General features: G+C 36.6%; 2 protein-coding genes across 3 annotated transcripts in view; both read right to left on the bottom strand.

Annotated features, from left to right (window-relative positions):
- wkd (TBC1 domain family member whacked) overlaps window positions 1-19,145 on the bottom strand; it is a 422,625-nt gene that overhangs the window by 83,411 nt on the left and 320,069 nt on the right. The window lies entirely within an intron of this gene.
- Window positions 1-19,145, bottom strand: part of Mhcl (Myosin heavy chain-like) — a 477,652-nt gene that overhangs the window by 387,015 nt on the left and 71,492 nt on the right. For both annotated transcript variants that reach the window (XM_085950232.1, XM_085950231.1), the window contains exon 4: window positions 4,533-4,634. In XM_085950232.1, coding sequence (XP_085806358.1) covers window positions 4,533-4,634 — 102 coding nt within the window. The remainder of the gene's footprint in view (window positions 1-4,532; window positions 4,635-19,145) is intronic.

The raw sequence follows: 19,145 nt of genomic DNA, 5'->3' as shown, positions 1-19,145 counted from the left end.
AATGCGGTCGATAACGAGCTGTCTGCAGATTCACAAAGTCGCAGTAGGTGAGTTGTTGTTTCGACGGTGTTGCAATCATAAAAAGTGATTGATATATTTTATCAATAGAGATTCTGTATTGCCAAAATAAAAGATCTAAAAAAATGGCAACAGAGAAAGCGAACACAGTAATAGAAATAGAGATTGCCCTGAGATAGAAAGTCATATCTGTACGAAGTAAGAGAATATTACATTTCCACAGTCAAACAATATTGCAATAGGTACTATTTTAAAATATTACTTACGAGCTGCCCGGAACTACTCTCTATGGAAGCAAGTGTGGTATTGTGTAAGATTTGCTATTTTGGTTGTGGAAAATAAATTTGGTATACTAAAAGGAAAATTTACATTTTGGTTTTAATATTAGGTACCTAAACGTGAATTATATAGGTAACACATAATATGTATATTAAAAATTAATTCGTAAAGACGTAAATAACGTTTAGCTTGCCCACTCACAAGCAAGTATACTTCGATCTATGCTCTGCAAAAAACAAAATGAAAATTTATTATAAGTAGACGGAAAAAATTCTCAGGGCACCCAAGTTAATCCGGCAGGTTTTACAATTCAAAGAACCATCTTCTTATGCCATATCCACCCCTTTGTTGGAGCATATGGACACAGCGCGCTGTCTTTAGCCAGTCTTCTTGTATCGTTCCAGGTCATACCAGCATCCCGTAGCTCCGCCGTATACACTCTATAGATAGTATTTAGCGGCCTTCCGGGACGCTTGAATCCGGTTAGCTTAAAGAACAGGCAACCCAGGTTGAGGTTCTCTTCTGGTATACGCAGCACGTGGCCGAGTCAGCTCCAACGTCGCCTCTTCACTCCCAGCGTGATGAGAGGCTGCGTGGTGCGTTCTCTTATCTCCTCGTTACTCCTAAAGTCATACGCACACCCAGTATCCGTCGCAAACATCCGTTCTCGAAGCTCAGTATACGGTTAATCATAAATAATTACAAGATAAAAAGAACTGTTTATATACAACGTTTTTAAATTTACTGTTGAATTATTATGCTCAATATGCTCAAACTTACGTACTTGATATGAAGTAAACAAAAAACAAATATAGAATACTGAAATGTCATTTTGACATTTCATTTTGATTTCCATAGTAACGCACGTATATATTAATAATTTAGTTGCTAGGACCACCCCCTTAGCAACCAATAATAGTATTTTACTTTTTACGGGTGTTTCTGAAATAACTTTCCATACAAAACGGAATTAACTGAAAATTAATTCAATTCTGTTTAAAGATGGCTAAAAGTATTAAAATAATGCATTGGCATCGTGCTCTGATATATTCTAAAAGTTTTGTACTGGACAAACAACCACCGGACAAACAAGAATACGAGCTAATAAAAACGTTGTAATAATATAGTTTTAAAGATGACACTTTCTGATAAATTGTCATATAAACGTAGTTTGACAGTAGATGGGATGGTCGTTATTTTTAATCTTAAATCAAATGAGTGCATATCAAAATAATGCGTTTTGAATTTAAACTGGCTACGTCATAACTTAACATAATATTATTATAACGGAAACACGCTTTTTGATTTTAATATACTATATATTATGATATTACCATTTTTTTAAATATTGAATCAAAAACTGCAGTAATCAAAGTACCACATTGACTTCGAGAACACATGGCCGCAGCATCCAGGCGGAGTTCAAGGGTCTCCGAAACGTAGAGGGCGAGACCGGTATCGATCCGACGGTCGCTAGCAGTCGGCACGCGTATTTAGGCGGGTACTACAACAGTGCAATGCGCCGCCACACCGCCCCCTGAGCCACGGGCGCCGAATCGCGTGCAGTTTTGCCAAAATATTCATATCGACGTACGTATTTCGAGGGAACGTAAATTTATCATTGCTTGGATTCAGGGTTCGCGTTGAAATAAGATTTTTTTTAAATTCCCATTCTTAGTATAATTATTTTCCGTAGACTTATAATCGTAATTATCTAGCACTTATCGAATATCTATGGGAATAATAATAAAAATTACAAGACAAAAAGAACTCTTCATATACAACGTTTTTAAATTTTCTGTTGAATCATATAAACTTGACTTAGCTAGCTTAAACGATCAAAAAAAATTGTACTTGATAGAAATAATACTGAAATGTCATTTTGACATTCATATTGATTTCCATAGTAACGCACGTATATATTAATAATTTAGTTGCTAGGACCCCAGACCCCTAGCAACCAATAATAGTGGATTGGATTACGGATTTCTTCCGAAATAACTTTTCATACAAAACAGAATTAACTGAATCAATTCTACTTAAAGATGGCTAAAAGTATTAAAATAATGCATTGGCATCTTGTTCTGATATATTCTAAAAGTTTCAAATGTCTAGCTAGTCGGGAAGTTAGTTAAAAATCGATTGGAAGATTTGTACCAGACAAAGAACCACATGACAAATAAGAGTACGAGCTAAAAAAAACGTTGTAATATAAATGTTTAGGTATCTGTAACTTCGAAGTAATTTTATTTTAATAAATTCGTTGACTATTTTAGAATATAAATTTTATACTTACACAAAATATAGTTTTTGTTCTCGTCTGTCTGTTTGTCTGTTTGACGCGTTCCTGTGAGTCAATTTTATACACAAGGCGGCTTTCGGTGGTTATCGACGGTAGTTTATCATAATATTCATGTATTGAGGCGATTAATTGTTACATTGAATTAAGCGTGTAAGCTGTCAAAAAGTGCTACTGTTTTAATAACCCCTCTCGTAGACAGTTTTGACAGTTTAGTCGGCTAATTTATTGCAACAATTATACATACATATGATAAATTACCGTCGATAGCCGCCTTGCGTATAGAATAGAACCACTGGAACAATATTGATGAAGCTTGTCCTGTTGGTAATAGAGATTCATTTCGAATTTTCATTCGAGTCCGACATTAAAATATACCTAAACATTTTCGAAAATAAAGTAGGTACTTGCAACGATTCATCGTGATTCGCGAAGCGAATATGTAAAGGGATCGGATAGCAGTGCTAAACTGGTGATATGAGGTGCGAACAGAGGGCGCGCGACTACATCTAACCATTGTCGATTGCGCGGGCTTAGTCGAGTTATCAGTCAAGTATGATACTGACGTACGTGTGTGTCTGAACACACTGACTTGATCTTTTGAAGCTTCTCTTGAAGGTCATAGGGTACTTCTGCTCTCAAACCATTTCCTCTGCGCTTGCGTGGTATATATCCTGATATTCTAAAATTTTGAAATTATATGCACCCGCCAATATCATATTGCGTGGTAGCAGCCATGACTTATTTAGGATGAAAACTGTTTCCTCGGCTTATCAGGCACAAATAGAGTTGGGTTTCGGGAATTTCCCGACGGGAATTCTCGAGAAATTTTCGAGATTTTCCATCCCGGATCTCGAGAATCCTTTCTCGGGATTCGGGATTTTTGTATTATCAAATATTAATTGAAAAAACGATTATCTATATGAAAAAAGTGGACAGAAAACACAAAACGTTCAAGGACTGATCGTGGCATTTAACACAATTAAGCCAACGGCGACTCAAAATGAGCGCAATTTTTGCAACATCAGGAAATTTTGTATCTCAAAAACGTACGCGATTGTCAGACGCAGCGATTGACAGTCTGTGTTTTTTGAAATTCTATTTTAATAAGTAATGTTTTGAATTATTTTTATTTTAAAATTAAATAAAAAAAAATCATATTTTCTTGGAATTTGTCTGTTTTTACGCTGATTTCAGAATTTTTACAGGTTTTTTAAAAATTCTCCGATATCTCGAGAATTCTTTCTGGAAATCCCGAATCTCGAGATTGAGATTTTCTCAGGAAATACCCAACTCTAGGCACAAATAGCGAAGGCTGTGAGGTTGGTCAATGCAATCCCAATAAACGTAGACGTCTTTAGTGATGCGCTACGTAGGTACCTTATTTTTTATTGGTTTATAAAATTATACTTTATTGAATTATTTTTCTTTAGAAAATTATCGTTCAACACGATTTACCTGTTCTTTTCATTCAATTGTCATGTAGTTAAATATTAAATTAATAATTTGATATGTAGGTACCTACTCAATGCTTTTTTTAAATAAATAAACGATATTTGTAGAAATATTACGTACTTACAAAGAAAATAGTTAATGAAAAATCCAGTTAAATAATTTTTATATGCGAAATTTTACTATTTCATTGTTATTTTTAAGTTAACCTTACCTGCCAAAATTAAATTTTAACGATTTGAAGAATTATAATATGTGAATATATTACATTCAAGCCAAATCAGTATATTCCTGTATTCTGTATATCTGTCTATTTTCCATTTTCGAATTTCGGAATTTTGACAATCGCTGGTCGCATAATAAAACAGTGTACGGTTAAAGATGTCGAAGAAGCTCCTTCGTATATTGCAGGTGGTGTTTATATAGACATGCGAGTATGGGATTTTCACTATAACATAGAATCAAAATAACATAATTTTCTTACCTTATTGTCGTCGCCATTTTGTTGCAAATTTTCCGAACTGCCAGTTCGCCCCAGTGCCGCCCAGCGTCTCCAAACCTCGCTCAATTCAGCCACTGGTTGCACCTGAATATAAAAAAAAAATATTTTAATAATGGTAACCGGACAAAACAGAACATAACAAAACAGAACAGTGACAAAACAGAACATGACAAAACAGAACATGACAAAACAGAACAGTGACAAAACAGAACAGTCAGGGGAAAAATGAAACATTAATTTTTGTGGAATCTATTTAGGTTAGGTTAGTGACACGAACAAAAACGCCGACCTTCAGTTAGTGTTTGTGGCAGAGTATGGTTTAACGACATAACTATACAAATCTAGCCTTGTAGTCAATTCTACTTCTCAATAGCCTTGCGACAACCTCACGACACGGTTCAGACAGGATATATAAGTCCCATGGTTCTAAACTATGGAAGAATCAAGAATGAAATGGTCAAAAAGACCATGAACAGGTAACCAGTAGCGTAATCGTTTAGTAATAGGAAGTAAAATGTATGTTGTTAACCTTTTCTTTGTAAATGTAATAAAATTTTACGTAAAAAATTTCGCCTCCGAAAATCGAGACTGCTAAAGAGTAATTGGAACGCTGTGACCACAGGCCTCGAGATGTCACACCGCGTAAGCTCAGCGCGATGTATTTTGGAAATAATTTCCGGGAAATCTCCATTAAACTTAGAAAATAAGTTATGGAAGAGATTGTTTACGTAAAATTTAGCAAGTACATGCTTCAATAACTTTTATAGCAATAATGGAAATGTATGAAAATTGAAAAAGAAAATTGAATATTTATAAATTTATATACTGTATAATTATGAATAAAGAATTTTTATACTAATTTTATCAATACAAGGTAGAAGCTAACTACCGTTATAAAAATACTGTAAACGCGTACCTATATTTATAGACGCGTAATTATAATTATAGATTTTGTTAATGCTATAACTTACTGACTATAACGAATATTGTAAAAGTAACAATTGGAAAAACTTAAGATTCTGGCATAGATGGGTTTCTACCCATAAATAATAATATTAATCGTATCCTAAGTAATAAAAGAATCAAATACTGCGACTAAAAATACGAATTATCGCTCAACCTTGAACTTTAAAGAAAATCTATTTCAGTCAAAAGTACCGACCAGCTGGTTCACGTCGCGAGACAAAAATAGATTCAAGGCTACATTCAGATTACTATATAAAAGTCACTATGCAAGATTAAATAAGTTAGTAAATGCTCGTGTATAACATCTTGTTAGGATTAAGCATTTATATATTTAAGTTGAAATGTTAAGTATAATATTATAGTATTTTCTCGTAATAATATTCGTCCGAAAAGTAAATATCGAATGAGAAAGTTTCTGCGGCTCCAAACAGTTTTATTAAAACTTAGTAAAATTCTATTGGCCTAAAAAGGCCAAGAGTGGTGGAAAGGACTAGTACGTGGGTGTCAACCTTTCATTTTGACATTTTAAATTTAAAGACTGCCATTCCCTTATTTAGTACCCGAATACTTATTCCGATACCTCGTTGGAAAGCTAGAAACTTTCCCCTTCGTTTGAACACGAAAAATCATATAAAATCAACTATTTTGCTTACGTCATCCCAACTGCGCATTTAAGGGACATGTTCTAGAGGGTGCTTAAAACACCCCTATTAAGTCTTAATTTTGCGAAAATAAAGTAGAGTAAATTTAACCCGACTAAATTAGAAGATATCTCTATTAGAAAGTTGCCAGGAATGGGAGATATACGTAAATTCATCCCGTGAGAGAAAGATATACATCTGCTATCCCTTACGGACTGTTTCCTGTTAAACCTCTATCCGAAAGGTATAAAAGGCGACCACTTTTCCCGTAAAATCATTAGTTTCTACTACTTTGTACATTAAAATCTCGATAATTATCATAATTACCGTGACGTCATGGGTATAGGTACATGAAGGCCTGTACCTATTACAATATAAGATTTTAAACGGAGAAGATTGGACGCTTGTAACAGGAGTTGCAAGCCTTCAGGGTTATCAGCGACAAGCAGCGCATGCCCTCCAAAAACTTTAAACGTCGATTGCGGACGAACGGGTGGTCGTAGGAAGCTGAAAATTGGCGTAATCGATAGCTGAAATTTTATATGAATTTACGGTCGAAGGTCCGCTTCTTCCAACTCCAGGGGACGGAGGAATTCGAAGAAATTATGCCGAACCCTGTTCCGGGTCCAAGTGTAGAAGAAGACTTTATATTGGAAGAAGGCTTGCAAAACGCGCAAGTATTCCCCGAAGAGGATTCATTTTTGCAAGTAAGCACGTCGGCTCCCAAACAAAAAATGGCACCACCAGAACCGGCCGTATGTACCCCGTGCCATGTTAAGCCGGAACTCCATTCCACTTATGAGGGTAGCCCAAAGCAGAGCGTTGAGCTTTTTCTCCGACGCTGCAAAGAATATTGCGAAGCTGTGAAGTACCCAGCTGAGAATTGGACGGAGTTGGCTATACGTCAGCTCAGAGGAGAGGCCAAGACTTGGGCCAAGAATATTGACACATCGGACAGTTGGCGGTCGTTTAGTAACGACCTGAAAGAGCACTTCGAATCGCCTTCAAGACGTCGTGCTCAACGAACGGAGCTCGAACATAAAGAGCAAGGACCTCAAGAGGGAGCTTATGGTTTCCTCCTGAAGAAGATGGAACTAGCCGAGGTACTCCTTCCGGAGATGAAGTCGGAAACCCTGGCTTCAACCTTTTATGACCTACTCACTGTGAGCGATCAGATAAGGGTTAATCAAGAGAAATGGAAGACGATGGACGAGCTGCTTGAAGTAGCTCATACACTTCGACCATTGAAATCGGCATTGGCTTCCGTGCCATCTCCAGCAAATGCCGTCAAGGCGAACAATGAAAAGAGGCCCGCTCAGCAGAGAACTTGGCGCGAAAAGCCGCGCTCAGCACAAGAGCCCGGTACTCGATCTGATGAAGCCCTAGAGGTTACCGATAAAAGGCCTCCACGGCAATCAGACCAGCAAAACGATTCAGAAAGACCTGCGTACCGCCCACGTCCTCGCATTGAAGAGCGAGGCGGTGCCAGACAAAGGCGCTGTCAACATTGTCCTGGCTTCCATGAAAACAAGGATTGCCCAGACAGGCAAGCAGCTCAGCAGACCAGAAAGGAGCCATGAAGACGGCTCGCGGACCGGGTTGATCGTCGATGGCTCCAAGACGACGAACACTGGCGGACCGCCGAAGAGAAGACTCAAGAAGGTGACACGAACGTTCCTCGAACGCCGTTCAGCCGAGTTCTAGCTAGTGACATAGACGCTCTTCTGGCGAATAGGGTTAACTGTGGACACCCTTCCGGTGAAATCATTTAACCCTAAGGTTCACTGTGAGGTCGAAGCTGGCCCCAGTAACCAAGTTAATCTTTGTACAGGTCCTCTTGTAAAGGATAATAGCGTAAGACCGGAGAAACATCGCAAACGTGATATTAAGAATTCTGCTAGTAAAATAGTAGAAAATTTTAATCCTTTTACCGGCGGCGAAATAGAATATAAAAAGTTTTTAGATAAATTAGAATTAGGAAGTTATGAAATAAATGTTGGCGGCAAGGAAGAAGGTTATCAAGATATGCAGTTAAAGACAGCTAGCAGTGGATGCGGCGAAGGTGTAAGCAGTGGCGCTCTTGGTGTGCTGAGAACATCGGCAAACGTAAGTAACTGTAGTTTCGTCAATACTGACGACAGATCTCTTGTAACAAATAATTTAACGAATTATTGTGCTTCCGCTAACCATTTGTGTAAAAATATTAATAGTACTAACTATACTAAAGCCGAAGCTGGCAGTCTACTTGATATTAATAGCGATGTATGTAGTTTAGATAGTCGATCGTCGTTGCAATCGAGCAACGAAACTTTAGGAAGGGACTTACCTTTTAAATTAGCGAACAGACCCCACGAGGCTGACGTTAAGAATATTATTAGGAAAAGTCGAACTAATCGTCGACTACAAAACACTAATACCTTCGGTAAATTAAGGCGAAATAAACTTAATGAAGAAGAGCTCATAGCATTAGATGACTATAATCGTTATCTTAAACAAAAATCAAGTAAATGTAAGTCCTTTAGTATTAAGAATGTTAAAAATAAATTGTATAGGCTTAATAAGATCAATTTTGATAGTGTTAAGTTCGAATTAAGAAATATGAACTTAATGTATATAGATAAAGCTAGATATAGTGACGAAAGAGTTGTTGTGTATGATCATCGTCTCAAAGGCGGTGATATACTCAATAACGGAGAACAAGAGTTATGGGACTCAGCTACGGCTGCCCATAACCAACAAAGCAAAATTTCTACGGATTTTCTCGGTTCTGTAAATATTTTAGATCCTAGGGACAGGTGTAGTCGGGGACAGAATTTTGCGGCGTGTCAAAAGACACTACCATCTGTAACGACTGCAGACCGTCCAAATAGCGTAGTCAGAAGTACGTGGACAATTGTAGGTAGTACGTTGGATGCGCCGGGTGAAGAGAAATTACCAACTACTGCAATTGCACGTAATAAAAATAGTTTACCTCATAGAGAGTTAAATATTAAATTTGATAAAAATGTTAGTAATAAGAGTGCTTTGAATACTAGTGTTAAATTGATATACATGATTATGATAAGCGTGATATACATGTCAGTGATAAGTGTGATATATTTTAAATTAATAGCGAAGAGAGTGTTGCTAGTTAAGGCGTGGGGAAGCAAGCGCATGGCTTCCACGCTAAGTCCTTACTAGTATTCGGAGCTGCGGTGCGAAATAGTTTGAGAAGAATCTGGCTAATGAAAGAGCAGACGACCCGGTGGTATCACCTACGCCGCTTTCCAAAGCTACCAACGACAGAGATGAGGGAGTGCACGCCCTGTCAGAACGTCGTATGGATGCGCAGGAATGTGCGCGGGAAGAACTACTGGCGAGTTCAGGAACGGATTCCGAACTTAGCGATGGAGAAGCTGAAATGGAAAGAATTGTTGACTCGACAATATCTAATGAAGAGAGGATCCTTGGCGAGAGGCTGGATGCGTTGGACGCAGTCCTACGGGACGCCCCCATCAAGATAGCGCCCCCCAAGAGAGAATTTAGGAGGATGGGACGATTGGGAGGGCGGCGCCCTGCGCGGACCGACCTCCCGACGCCGGGAGCAAAGATCAAGGTACTACCTTTGGCGAGTGGCGGGATGCGTTGGACGCAGTCTTACGAGACGCCCCCATCCGGAATGCGCCCCCCAAACGTCAGTATCAGCGTATAGGCCGATCAGGTAAGCGTCGCTCAAAGCGATCGCTACCGCCATCGCCTGTATGCCAAGTCTTTTCTCGAAGCGAAAAAGAAATAAGTCTTCGGGGAGAGCGAAACGAAGAAAGTGTTGCTAATTAAGGCGTGGGGAAGTCCGTGACTTTCACGCTAAGTCCTTATTAGTATTCGGAGCTGCGAAACAAACAAGTCTTCGAGAGGAGCGATAAAGAAATAAGTCTATTATCGGAGCAAACAACAAGTCTTCGAGAGGAGCGATAAAGAAATAAGTCTATTATCGAAGCAAACAACAAGTCTTCGAGAGGAGCGATAAAGAAATAAGTCTATTATCGAAGCAAACCACAAGTCTTCGAGAGGAGCGATAAAGAAATAAGTCTATTATCGAAGCAAACAACAAGTCTTCGAGAGGAGCGATAAAGAAATAAGTCTATTATCGAAGCAAACCACAAGTCTTCGAGAGGAGCGATAAAGAAATAAGTCTATTATCGAAGCAAACAACAAGTCTTCGAGAGGAGCGATAAAGAAATAAGTCTATTATCGAAGCAAACAACAAGTCTTCGAGAGGAGCGATAAAGAAATAAGTCTATTATCGAAGCAAACGACAAGACTTCGTGAGGAGCGATAAAGAAATAAGTCTCTGATCGAAGCGAGAAATGAGCCTTTATCGGAGCAAGCAATAAGACTTCGAGAGGAGCGATAAAGAAGTAAGTCTTTTATCGGAGCGAGCGATAAGTCTTCGAGAAGGGCAAGACGAAAAACGTGTTGCTAATCTAGGCGTGGGGAAGTTCGTAACTTTCACGCTAAGTCCTTATTAGTATTCGGAGCTGCGAAATGAAGACGTGTTGCTAATCTAGGCGTGGGGAAGTTCGTAACTTTCACGCTAAGTCCTTATTAGTATTCGGAGCTGCGAAAAATAAGTCTCTTAATTGGGATTGATTTCAAATTCTGTAGAATGTAATATATACCTAGGAGTATTGAGCGTTAGATTAAATAGGTTTAAATGACCCTATGTGATTTAATATTAAAGGTATTGTCAGGGGAGTCTCCCCGGCATATCATGGTACTATGCCGTAATTTCTAGTAAGCGGGAACGTGATTCGCGACGGGAAGTCGAACTCTACTTCTGTCCATGGGTCGTAAAGGGAGCGTCTCCGTGAGCCCTCTTCCTTGCGGTTGTCCCTCAGCAGGAAAAGCAGTAGCCGTCCCATACAGCACTCACCGTCCTCAAAATAAAAATTTTTAACTTCAGAATTATTACAATGTATAATTTTCTTTTATTAATTAGAATTTTAAGACCTGAATCTGGGCGAATATTAATTACAAAAAGTAAAAGAAAAACTTTGTGTGCATGCGCAGATTTTATGTATTTTATTTTGAATATGCTTTACTGTTGCTTTATCGCTTTGCATTTTTACGGTGTCCTGAGGTGTTGCAATGGTGAATTGAGACTAGACATATACAGTTATGTCTTTATTAAGGGTGGGCATTTGACACGAACAAAAACGCCGACCTTCAGTTAGTGTTTGTGGCAGAGTATGGTTTAACGACATAACTATACAAATCTAGCCTTGTAGTCAATTCTACTTCTCAATAGCCTTGCGACAACCTCACGACACGGTTCAGACAGGATATATAAGTCCCATGGTTCTAAACTATGGAAGAATCAAGAATGAAATGGTCAAAAAGACCATGAACAGGTAACCAGTAGCGTAATCGTTTAGTAATAGGAAGTAAAATGTATGTTGTTAACCTTTTCTTTGTAAATGTAATAAAATTTTACGTAAAAAATTTCGCCTCCGAAAATCGAGACTGCTAAAGAGTAATTGGAACGCTGTGACCACAGGCCTCGAGATGTCACACCGCGTAAGCTCAGCGCGATGTATTTTGGAAATAATTTCCGGGAAATCTCCATTAAACTTAGAAAATAAGTTATGGAAGAGATTGTTTACGTAAAATTTAGCAAGTACATGCTTCAATAACTTTTATAGCAATAATGGAAATGTATGAAAATTGAAAAAGAAAATTGAATATTTATAAATTTATATACTGTATAATTATGAATAAAGAATTTTTATACTAATTTTATCAATACAAGGTAGAAGCTAACTACCGTTATAAAAATACTGTAAACGCGTACCTATATTTATAGACGCGTAATTATAATTATAGATTTTGTTAATGCTATAACTTACTGACTATAACGAATATTGTAAAAGTAACAATTGGAAAAACTTAAGATTCTGGCATAGATGGGTTTCTACCCATAAATAATAATATTAATCGTATCCTAAGTAATAAAAGAATCAAATACTGCGACTAAAAATACGAATTATCGCTCAACCTTGAACTTTAAAGAAAATCTATTTCAGTCAAAAGTACCGACCAGCTGGTTCACGTCGCGAGACAAAAATAGATTCAAGGCTACATTCAGATTACTATATAAAAGTCACTATGCAAGATTAAATAAGTTAGTAAATGCTCGTGTATAACATCTTGTTAGGATTAAGCATTTATATATTTAAGTTGAAATGTTAAGTATAATATTATAGTATTTTCTCGTAATAATATTCGTCCGAAAAGTAAATATCGAATGAGAAAGTTTCTGCGGCTCCAAACAGTTTTATTAAAACTTAGTAAAATTCTATTGGCCTAAAAAGGCCAAGAGTGGTGGAAAGGACTAGTACGTGGGTGTCAACCTTTCATTTTGACATTTTAAATTTAAAGACTGCCATTCCCTTATTTAGTACCCGAATACTTATTCCGATACCTCGTTGGAAAGCTAGAAACTTTCCCCTTCGTTTGAACACGAAAAATCATATAAAATCAACTATTTTGCTTACGTCATCCCAACTGCGCATTTAAGGGACATGTTCTAGAGGGTGCTTAAAACACCCCTATTAAGTCTTAATTTTGCGAAAATAAAGTAGAGTAAATTTAACCCGACTAAATTAGAAGATATCTCTATTAGAAAGTTGCCAGGAACGGGAGATATACGTAAATTCATCCCGTGAGAGAAAGATATACATCTGCTATCCCTTACGGACTGTTTCCTGTTAAACCTCTATCCGAAAGGTATAAAAGGCGACCACTTTTCCCGTAAAATCATTAGTTTCTACACTCTTCACCAGCGATCTTCAGCAAGCAGCAGTCCTCACTGCTAAGTTGGGAGACATGGTTCTCAGTAAATTCGCGATACATACGTACCAGTAAGTCCCCTCCGACGGGCAAAACGTAGCGCGAATAACACGTATCTGTCGGTAGTGACGTCGGCCGCTAAAACGCAGCGCGAATAGCACGTATCTGCCGGTAGTGACGTACACGCGGAGTAATTTTATTTTTCATTACTCATCCTACGAGGTGACGTAATCGGGATAAATTACGCGATCGGATTTGTTTTATAAAAACAAATTAATAAACTCAGTCTGTAATAATAAATTTTACAAATCTTTTCGGGATTATAAAATAAATTTTTGAAACTTTATTAAGTAAACATAATCATAAAATAGATTTTAGTAAACAAATTCATAAACATAAAAACAAATTTTAGTAAATAAATTTGTAAACATTAAGCAAACCTTTTGTAAACAAGTCTGTAAACACAAATAAATATTTGTAAATACACTGTGAACATAAATAAACTTTATAAACAACAATAAAATAATTCTATTCTTTCATAAACCTAATACTGTGTGACCAAAGAATAATTTATATTTTCTTTCTTATGGGAAAATATTTCATGAATTAAAAATATCCAAAGAATATCGGCGTATACATTCTCTGAATTAGGTGTGACTTTTTGGGAACTCGTGAAAGATTTCACAGAGATCCTATAGTGAACAAATAAATAGTTTGCTGATACTTTAATGAGATTTAATTACGGGAACAATGACAGTTAACCTTATTGTGTGACCGTGAACTCTAGTACCTGAATAAATTCGGCACCACACCAGCTGAGAGTTTTATTCGGGAATTCAAAAGTTGTGATACTACAAAGGAGATCCACCTCTCCTAGTTCATCACTAGTCTCCTCAGTGACGGCCCGGTATCATTATTGAGCTAGCCGTGAGCCGGGTCATGTCATTAGGTTAGGTTAGATTAGGTTAGGCTAGGTCATTATTTCGCTGTACCTAGTCACCCATTCATTTTGAACATATTATTATATTGATTAAGAAGAGATATCTTAAGCTTGCCGGCAAAGTCCCGTTTATTTGAGGCGTTCTAGCGATTAGGAATGCAGAAATTAGGTATATAATTTGATTTATTATGGCGTATTGAAAATCTGTGGTATTAAAAATCTATCAACATAATAGAGATAGGACAATTTCAATATTAAATTTATATTTTTCCTGAAAGGTCATAGTTATATTTATCGTTGTTCTGTTTTGTCACTGTTCTGTTTTGTCACTGTTCTGTTTTGACTTTGTTTTGTTCTGTTGACAGTGCAGTGCTAGTCACAATACTGAAGCACGATTGGATATAAATAGTGTCGGTTTCTTAGATTAAAAAAAATTATAGGTAGGTACATAATTAAATTGATTTCAATTTTATACCCATTTGATCACACTCAAGAATGGCAAATGTGCCCGCATACATATTGATACCAAGAAAACTGTCATTCCTGAGGGAAATCTACTACGCGAATCTATTCAATACACAAGACTTATATCGGCCGCTACGGCAGCTAGGTTAGGTTAGGTAGGTTTTTATCGAAGTATTAGCTAATATTAATGTTATATTCTAACAGCACCTCTCTTGCTGCTGTTAAAATATAGCATTTATTGCAACAATTACAAACATCTTATTGTAATTGTTACAATAAGTGCTAATACTTTGATACAAACCTACCCTAAGTTTGATAATATTTATCACTTTATCACTTTAACGGTCGATAAGTATAGAATAGACCCATGAAACAGAATAATATGTTCTATGGAGTCGATAAAATTAGAATTACTTGTTCAATCCAACATAATATTATATTCATGTGGTGACTTTTACCAATAGGTACAAGTGCCGCAGGAAGAAACTTTTTAGAAAGAAACATATTCAGCCAAGTGTCGGGAAAAAATATTGTTTAAATTATTGTTTTGATAGTTTTGTAGTTTATGTTGTGTCATTTATGATTGATATTATAGAAATAAACATTAGAAATATTGAAATGTGCGTTTTTGGGTTGTCCCTCTTTTTGATCCTAAATCCCGATTTGTTTTAAATTTCACATGATAAAAATAATTATCTGGCAACGCTGACTGTACTCACAAACAAGAGGTTATACCGAAAGCTCCTACTTCTCCCTTCGGAGTTGACAATATGTGTGCACTATGTGGACATAGTAATGTATAATATTATTAGCTAGGCGTAAGGGTTTACAAAACTAGTGACCTAATTCCATTTTATGAAAAAAAAAATAATTACTAGCCCAGATTGCATTTTTAAAAAGCGTAGCGTGACAAAAGATAGTAAAGTTTATCCAACGAATTATAAACTACAAAACATTAACACGTCATACGGGCGTGACCACTATATTATTAACAGCCTGCATTTTTAATGAACATTATTTTATTATTATAATATATAAGGAAGAGCGAAAATAAATTAAAATAAATTTGCTGCAGAAGCGAGCGTGGTGTACCGGATACGAAATAATTAACTCTTGTCAGTGGCCAATGGCAAAAAAATAATAATTGCTTTGGATGTGGAACATAATGATTCTGTGAAAGGGGGCATATCATCATACGAGATAGGTACTCGCTGCTTATCTCACAAAATTCTATACTTACCTACGTGTCGTTTACACGTTGGAAGATTTTCCTACCGAATGAAGTGTACGAAGAAAATATGACCGAAACCATTAATAAGCCAATTCACAAATAGCGGAAAATCATTGAATGCAACTAGAAATTGTCAGTAAACAGCTCTTTGCCGAAGTGGTAATTTGTAAGAACCTGACTTGAGCTTGAGATGCGACATTTATTTGATAATCACAACATTCAACTTAGATTAAATTACTTAAATATTTATAATATTAATACTATCGACTGAAGGTAGGTATTGTTGTTTTTATTTAATAAAACGCAATTTTTATAGTACTTATTCCACTTTAATTAATATATTAGGACCGGTTTCGTCCGCCTCAGTGGGACATTTTCAACTGAATACATTTTTTTAAAACAATATTTATCAAACAAAATTCAAATCGATAGAAATAATATAACAATAGGTACATAATAATTATCCGTCCAATAATACCTTCCCAATAACAGACTAATTTAAAACTAATGAGGTTGGACATTAATATTACATACATACATTTCATACCATTATTGGTTGCTAGAGGTCTGGGGTCCTAGCAACTAAATTATTAATATAAACATGCGTCACTATGGAAATCAATATGACATTTCAGTATTATTTCTATCAAGTACAAATTTTTTTGATCGTTTAAGCTAATCAAGTCAAGTTTATATGATTCAACAGAAAATTTTAAAATGTCGTATATAAAAAGTTCTTTTTATCTTGTAATTATTTTATATTTATTTTAAAAAACATCGATTTTTATAAAAAATATAAATGTGTATAACGTGAAATCCTTTTTATTTATATCAAATCGAGTTTCAATATTGGCTCCATACCTAAATAAGATTAATAATTAATACAGTTTAAATTGTAAATTATCAAAAAATGTCTCAAATTGGCATAGTATTTTTCCGCTAGGTGCCTTAATCGTATCGCCTTAAGTCAAATACAAAAACTGCCGTCCAAGTCTTGGTACATTATGGCGACTAGTTTAGTATCTTATTAATCTGATATGTAATCATTTTGTGAACATTTTTAGCTGGATAAAATCACCGAGAATCCACTTGCTTTTATGCATGATTTGAATCCAAGTATTAATTATGCACATATAATTATTTTAAAACGGCAACCTGCATAGCTTTCGCGTGATTAGCAACACTCATTGTATGATTTTGTGCAGTACCAAATAGTTATGCAGATTATTACAAAAGCAGAAAGCACTCTCGCTACAATAAATTGCATCATCACAACACCTACCTGTGCCTCCTCACTGCATCAACAATGTTCACAATGTATAGTACATTCGAAGCGAAATGATAAAATGTTATCAGAGACGGATTGAAAAGCAATAATGCCGACGGACACGGTTGGCTAGGGCGCTGAAAACGTACTATATTTATTTTTTGCTGTAGTCGGTCCTGGCCATGGCCCCCACACCCAGAAGCGGGCCAGGATCTTTGGTAGGCCCCTTACCTATCACTAAGATTAAAGTCAGTATAGCGCTCTACACTCTACCTACAGTAACGTTTTCGAAATGGTGTTCGAGGTAAAATTAATAATAGTAGGTACCAACCTATTCAGTATATTTTTAACGATTTTTAATAGTAGGTACGTCCTCTTGAATTATTGAACTTTTGGGTATCGACACACATCAAAAATTGCATCGCATAACTAGATGTTTTAAAACCATAATCAACACTAACATTTTTCAAGTAAATTAGCACTGCAGGCGACCTTTTTACCACGTTTTTCTTAACTCGTATTCTTGTTTGTCTAGTGGTTGTTTATCCAGTACAAATCTTACAATCGATTTTTAGCTAACTTCCCGACTAGCTAAACATTTGAAATTTTTAGAATATATCAGAACACGATGCCAATGCATTCTTTTAATACTTTTAGCCATCTTTAAGCAGAATTGAATTCGTTTTCAGTTAATTCTGTTTTGTATGAAAAGTTATTTCGGAAGAAATCCGTAATCCAATCCACTATTATTGGTTACTAAGGGGGTGGTCCTAGCAACTAAATTATTAATATATACGTTACTATTGAAATCAAAATGACATTTCAGTATTCAATATTTGTTTGTTTGTTGCAAAATAGCAAAAAAATGATTTGTTGACAACTGCCTTATTTGTCCTAAATTATTACATAGAATTGTCAAGTTTATATGATTCAACAGACAATTTCATTTTTTCTAGGTCATTTTTGATGTGTGTTTATTTCACTCACCTGGTTTACCCACCACGCCGAGCCCCTCCTGAGCCCGAGCCCTCAGGCCCTGTCAGCCCCCCTTTGTGGGGGCCATGATCCTGACCATTGATATAATATATTATTACCTAGTAAAAGTAAAAAAACATCACCCTCGTGATTTCGGACAGATTTAATCGCGGCAGGGCGGTTGTGGAAAGTTGTTGGAGAGGGGGGTTATGGTCAGGATGAACACTGATTTATTGACACAGTAGAAATAACAAAAATGGTATACAATACTGTGTTTACACAACACGTATGTGGGAAGAAGTAGGTAATTAAGGACGCGTCCTAAGTATATAATATTTTGTTTGCACAAAGCGTGTGCGGGAAAAAAGTTCTGGAGTATTTAGAACGCGTCTTATGACCACGCCAGTAACGCCCCTTTCACATTATTCGGTTTTGACCCTACGGTTAAAAACCGAAACGGCGCCGTATAGCAGCCGTCCATTGGCACTGTATTCACGGCGCCCGGGCGGCCACCGATGACTCAGTGGTGTACCTGACTTAATGCACGCTTTCACATTGGACGGATTTAAATCGACAACACTCAACCACAAACTGAGCTTGTGACGGAAAAAAACCGTGCATAAGCCTAAGCCGTATAGTGTGAAAATAGCGTGAACTTATTGTTCGATTTTTTTCGGTACGGCTAAAACCGTATAGTGTGAGATAAAGGTAAGAGCTTGTCTAGGTGACGCGTCTCTCGCCGCGAGTGCATGTGGACGGCTCAATGTGATCACATGTACCTGAAATGGACGCGAGTCAAATCGCGCCATCAGGACATGGCCTAAGGCAGATACTAAATACGAAAAAAAAACAGTTTTTTTTAACTAGGCCACTCGGGGAATGAACTTTGAACTTTTGATAAAAGATTATATACTTTATACATTTGAATAAAATCTTTAAAAATCGCCTTTACTGCAATGTAGGTAGAGTTTAGTTTGAAGTAGTGACATACAATACACATCTGAAGTTGGACTGCAGACGCGTTGGAGAGAGAAAAAACAATAACGACGTAAGTATACAATTTACGCAGTTTGCAAATTGACCCATATAGTAAAAACCTGTCTAATATTTTGGTGCCTATAAACTCATAGAGGCAAATATGGGTAAATACGAACGTTAACGGGAGGACAGATTTGAGTTGCCACATCTCCACCCGCCATATATATGCAGCAGCGGTTTGTGACGCAATAAACGTGTCAGAATGAAAAGATTTTAGTGCCACACTTCCTTGTCCCGAAGCGAT

This window comes from Rhyacophila brunnea, unplaced genomic scaffold (assembly GCF_057557595.1).
Source record: "Rhyacophila brunnea isolate RB1 unplaced genomic scaffold, BYU_Rbru_1.0 scaffold_23, whole genome shotgun sequence".
Lineage (NCBI taxonomy): Eukaryota > Metazoa > Arthropoda > Insecta > Trichoptera > Rhyacophilidae > Rhyacophila > Rhyacophila brunnea.
The sequence above is the reverse complement of the archived record's forward strand: the minus strand, read 5'-3'. Positions and strand labels throughout refer to the sequence as shown.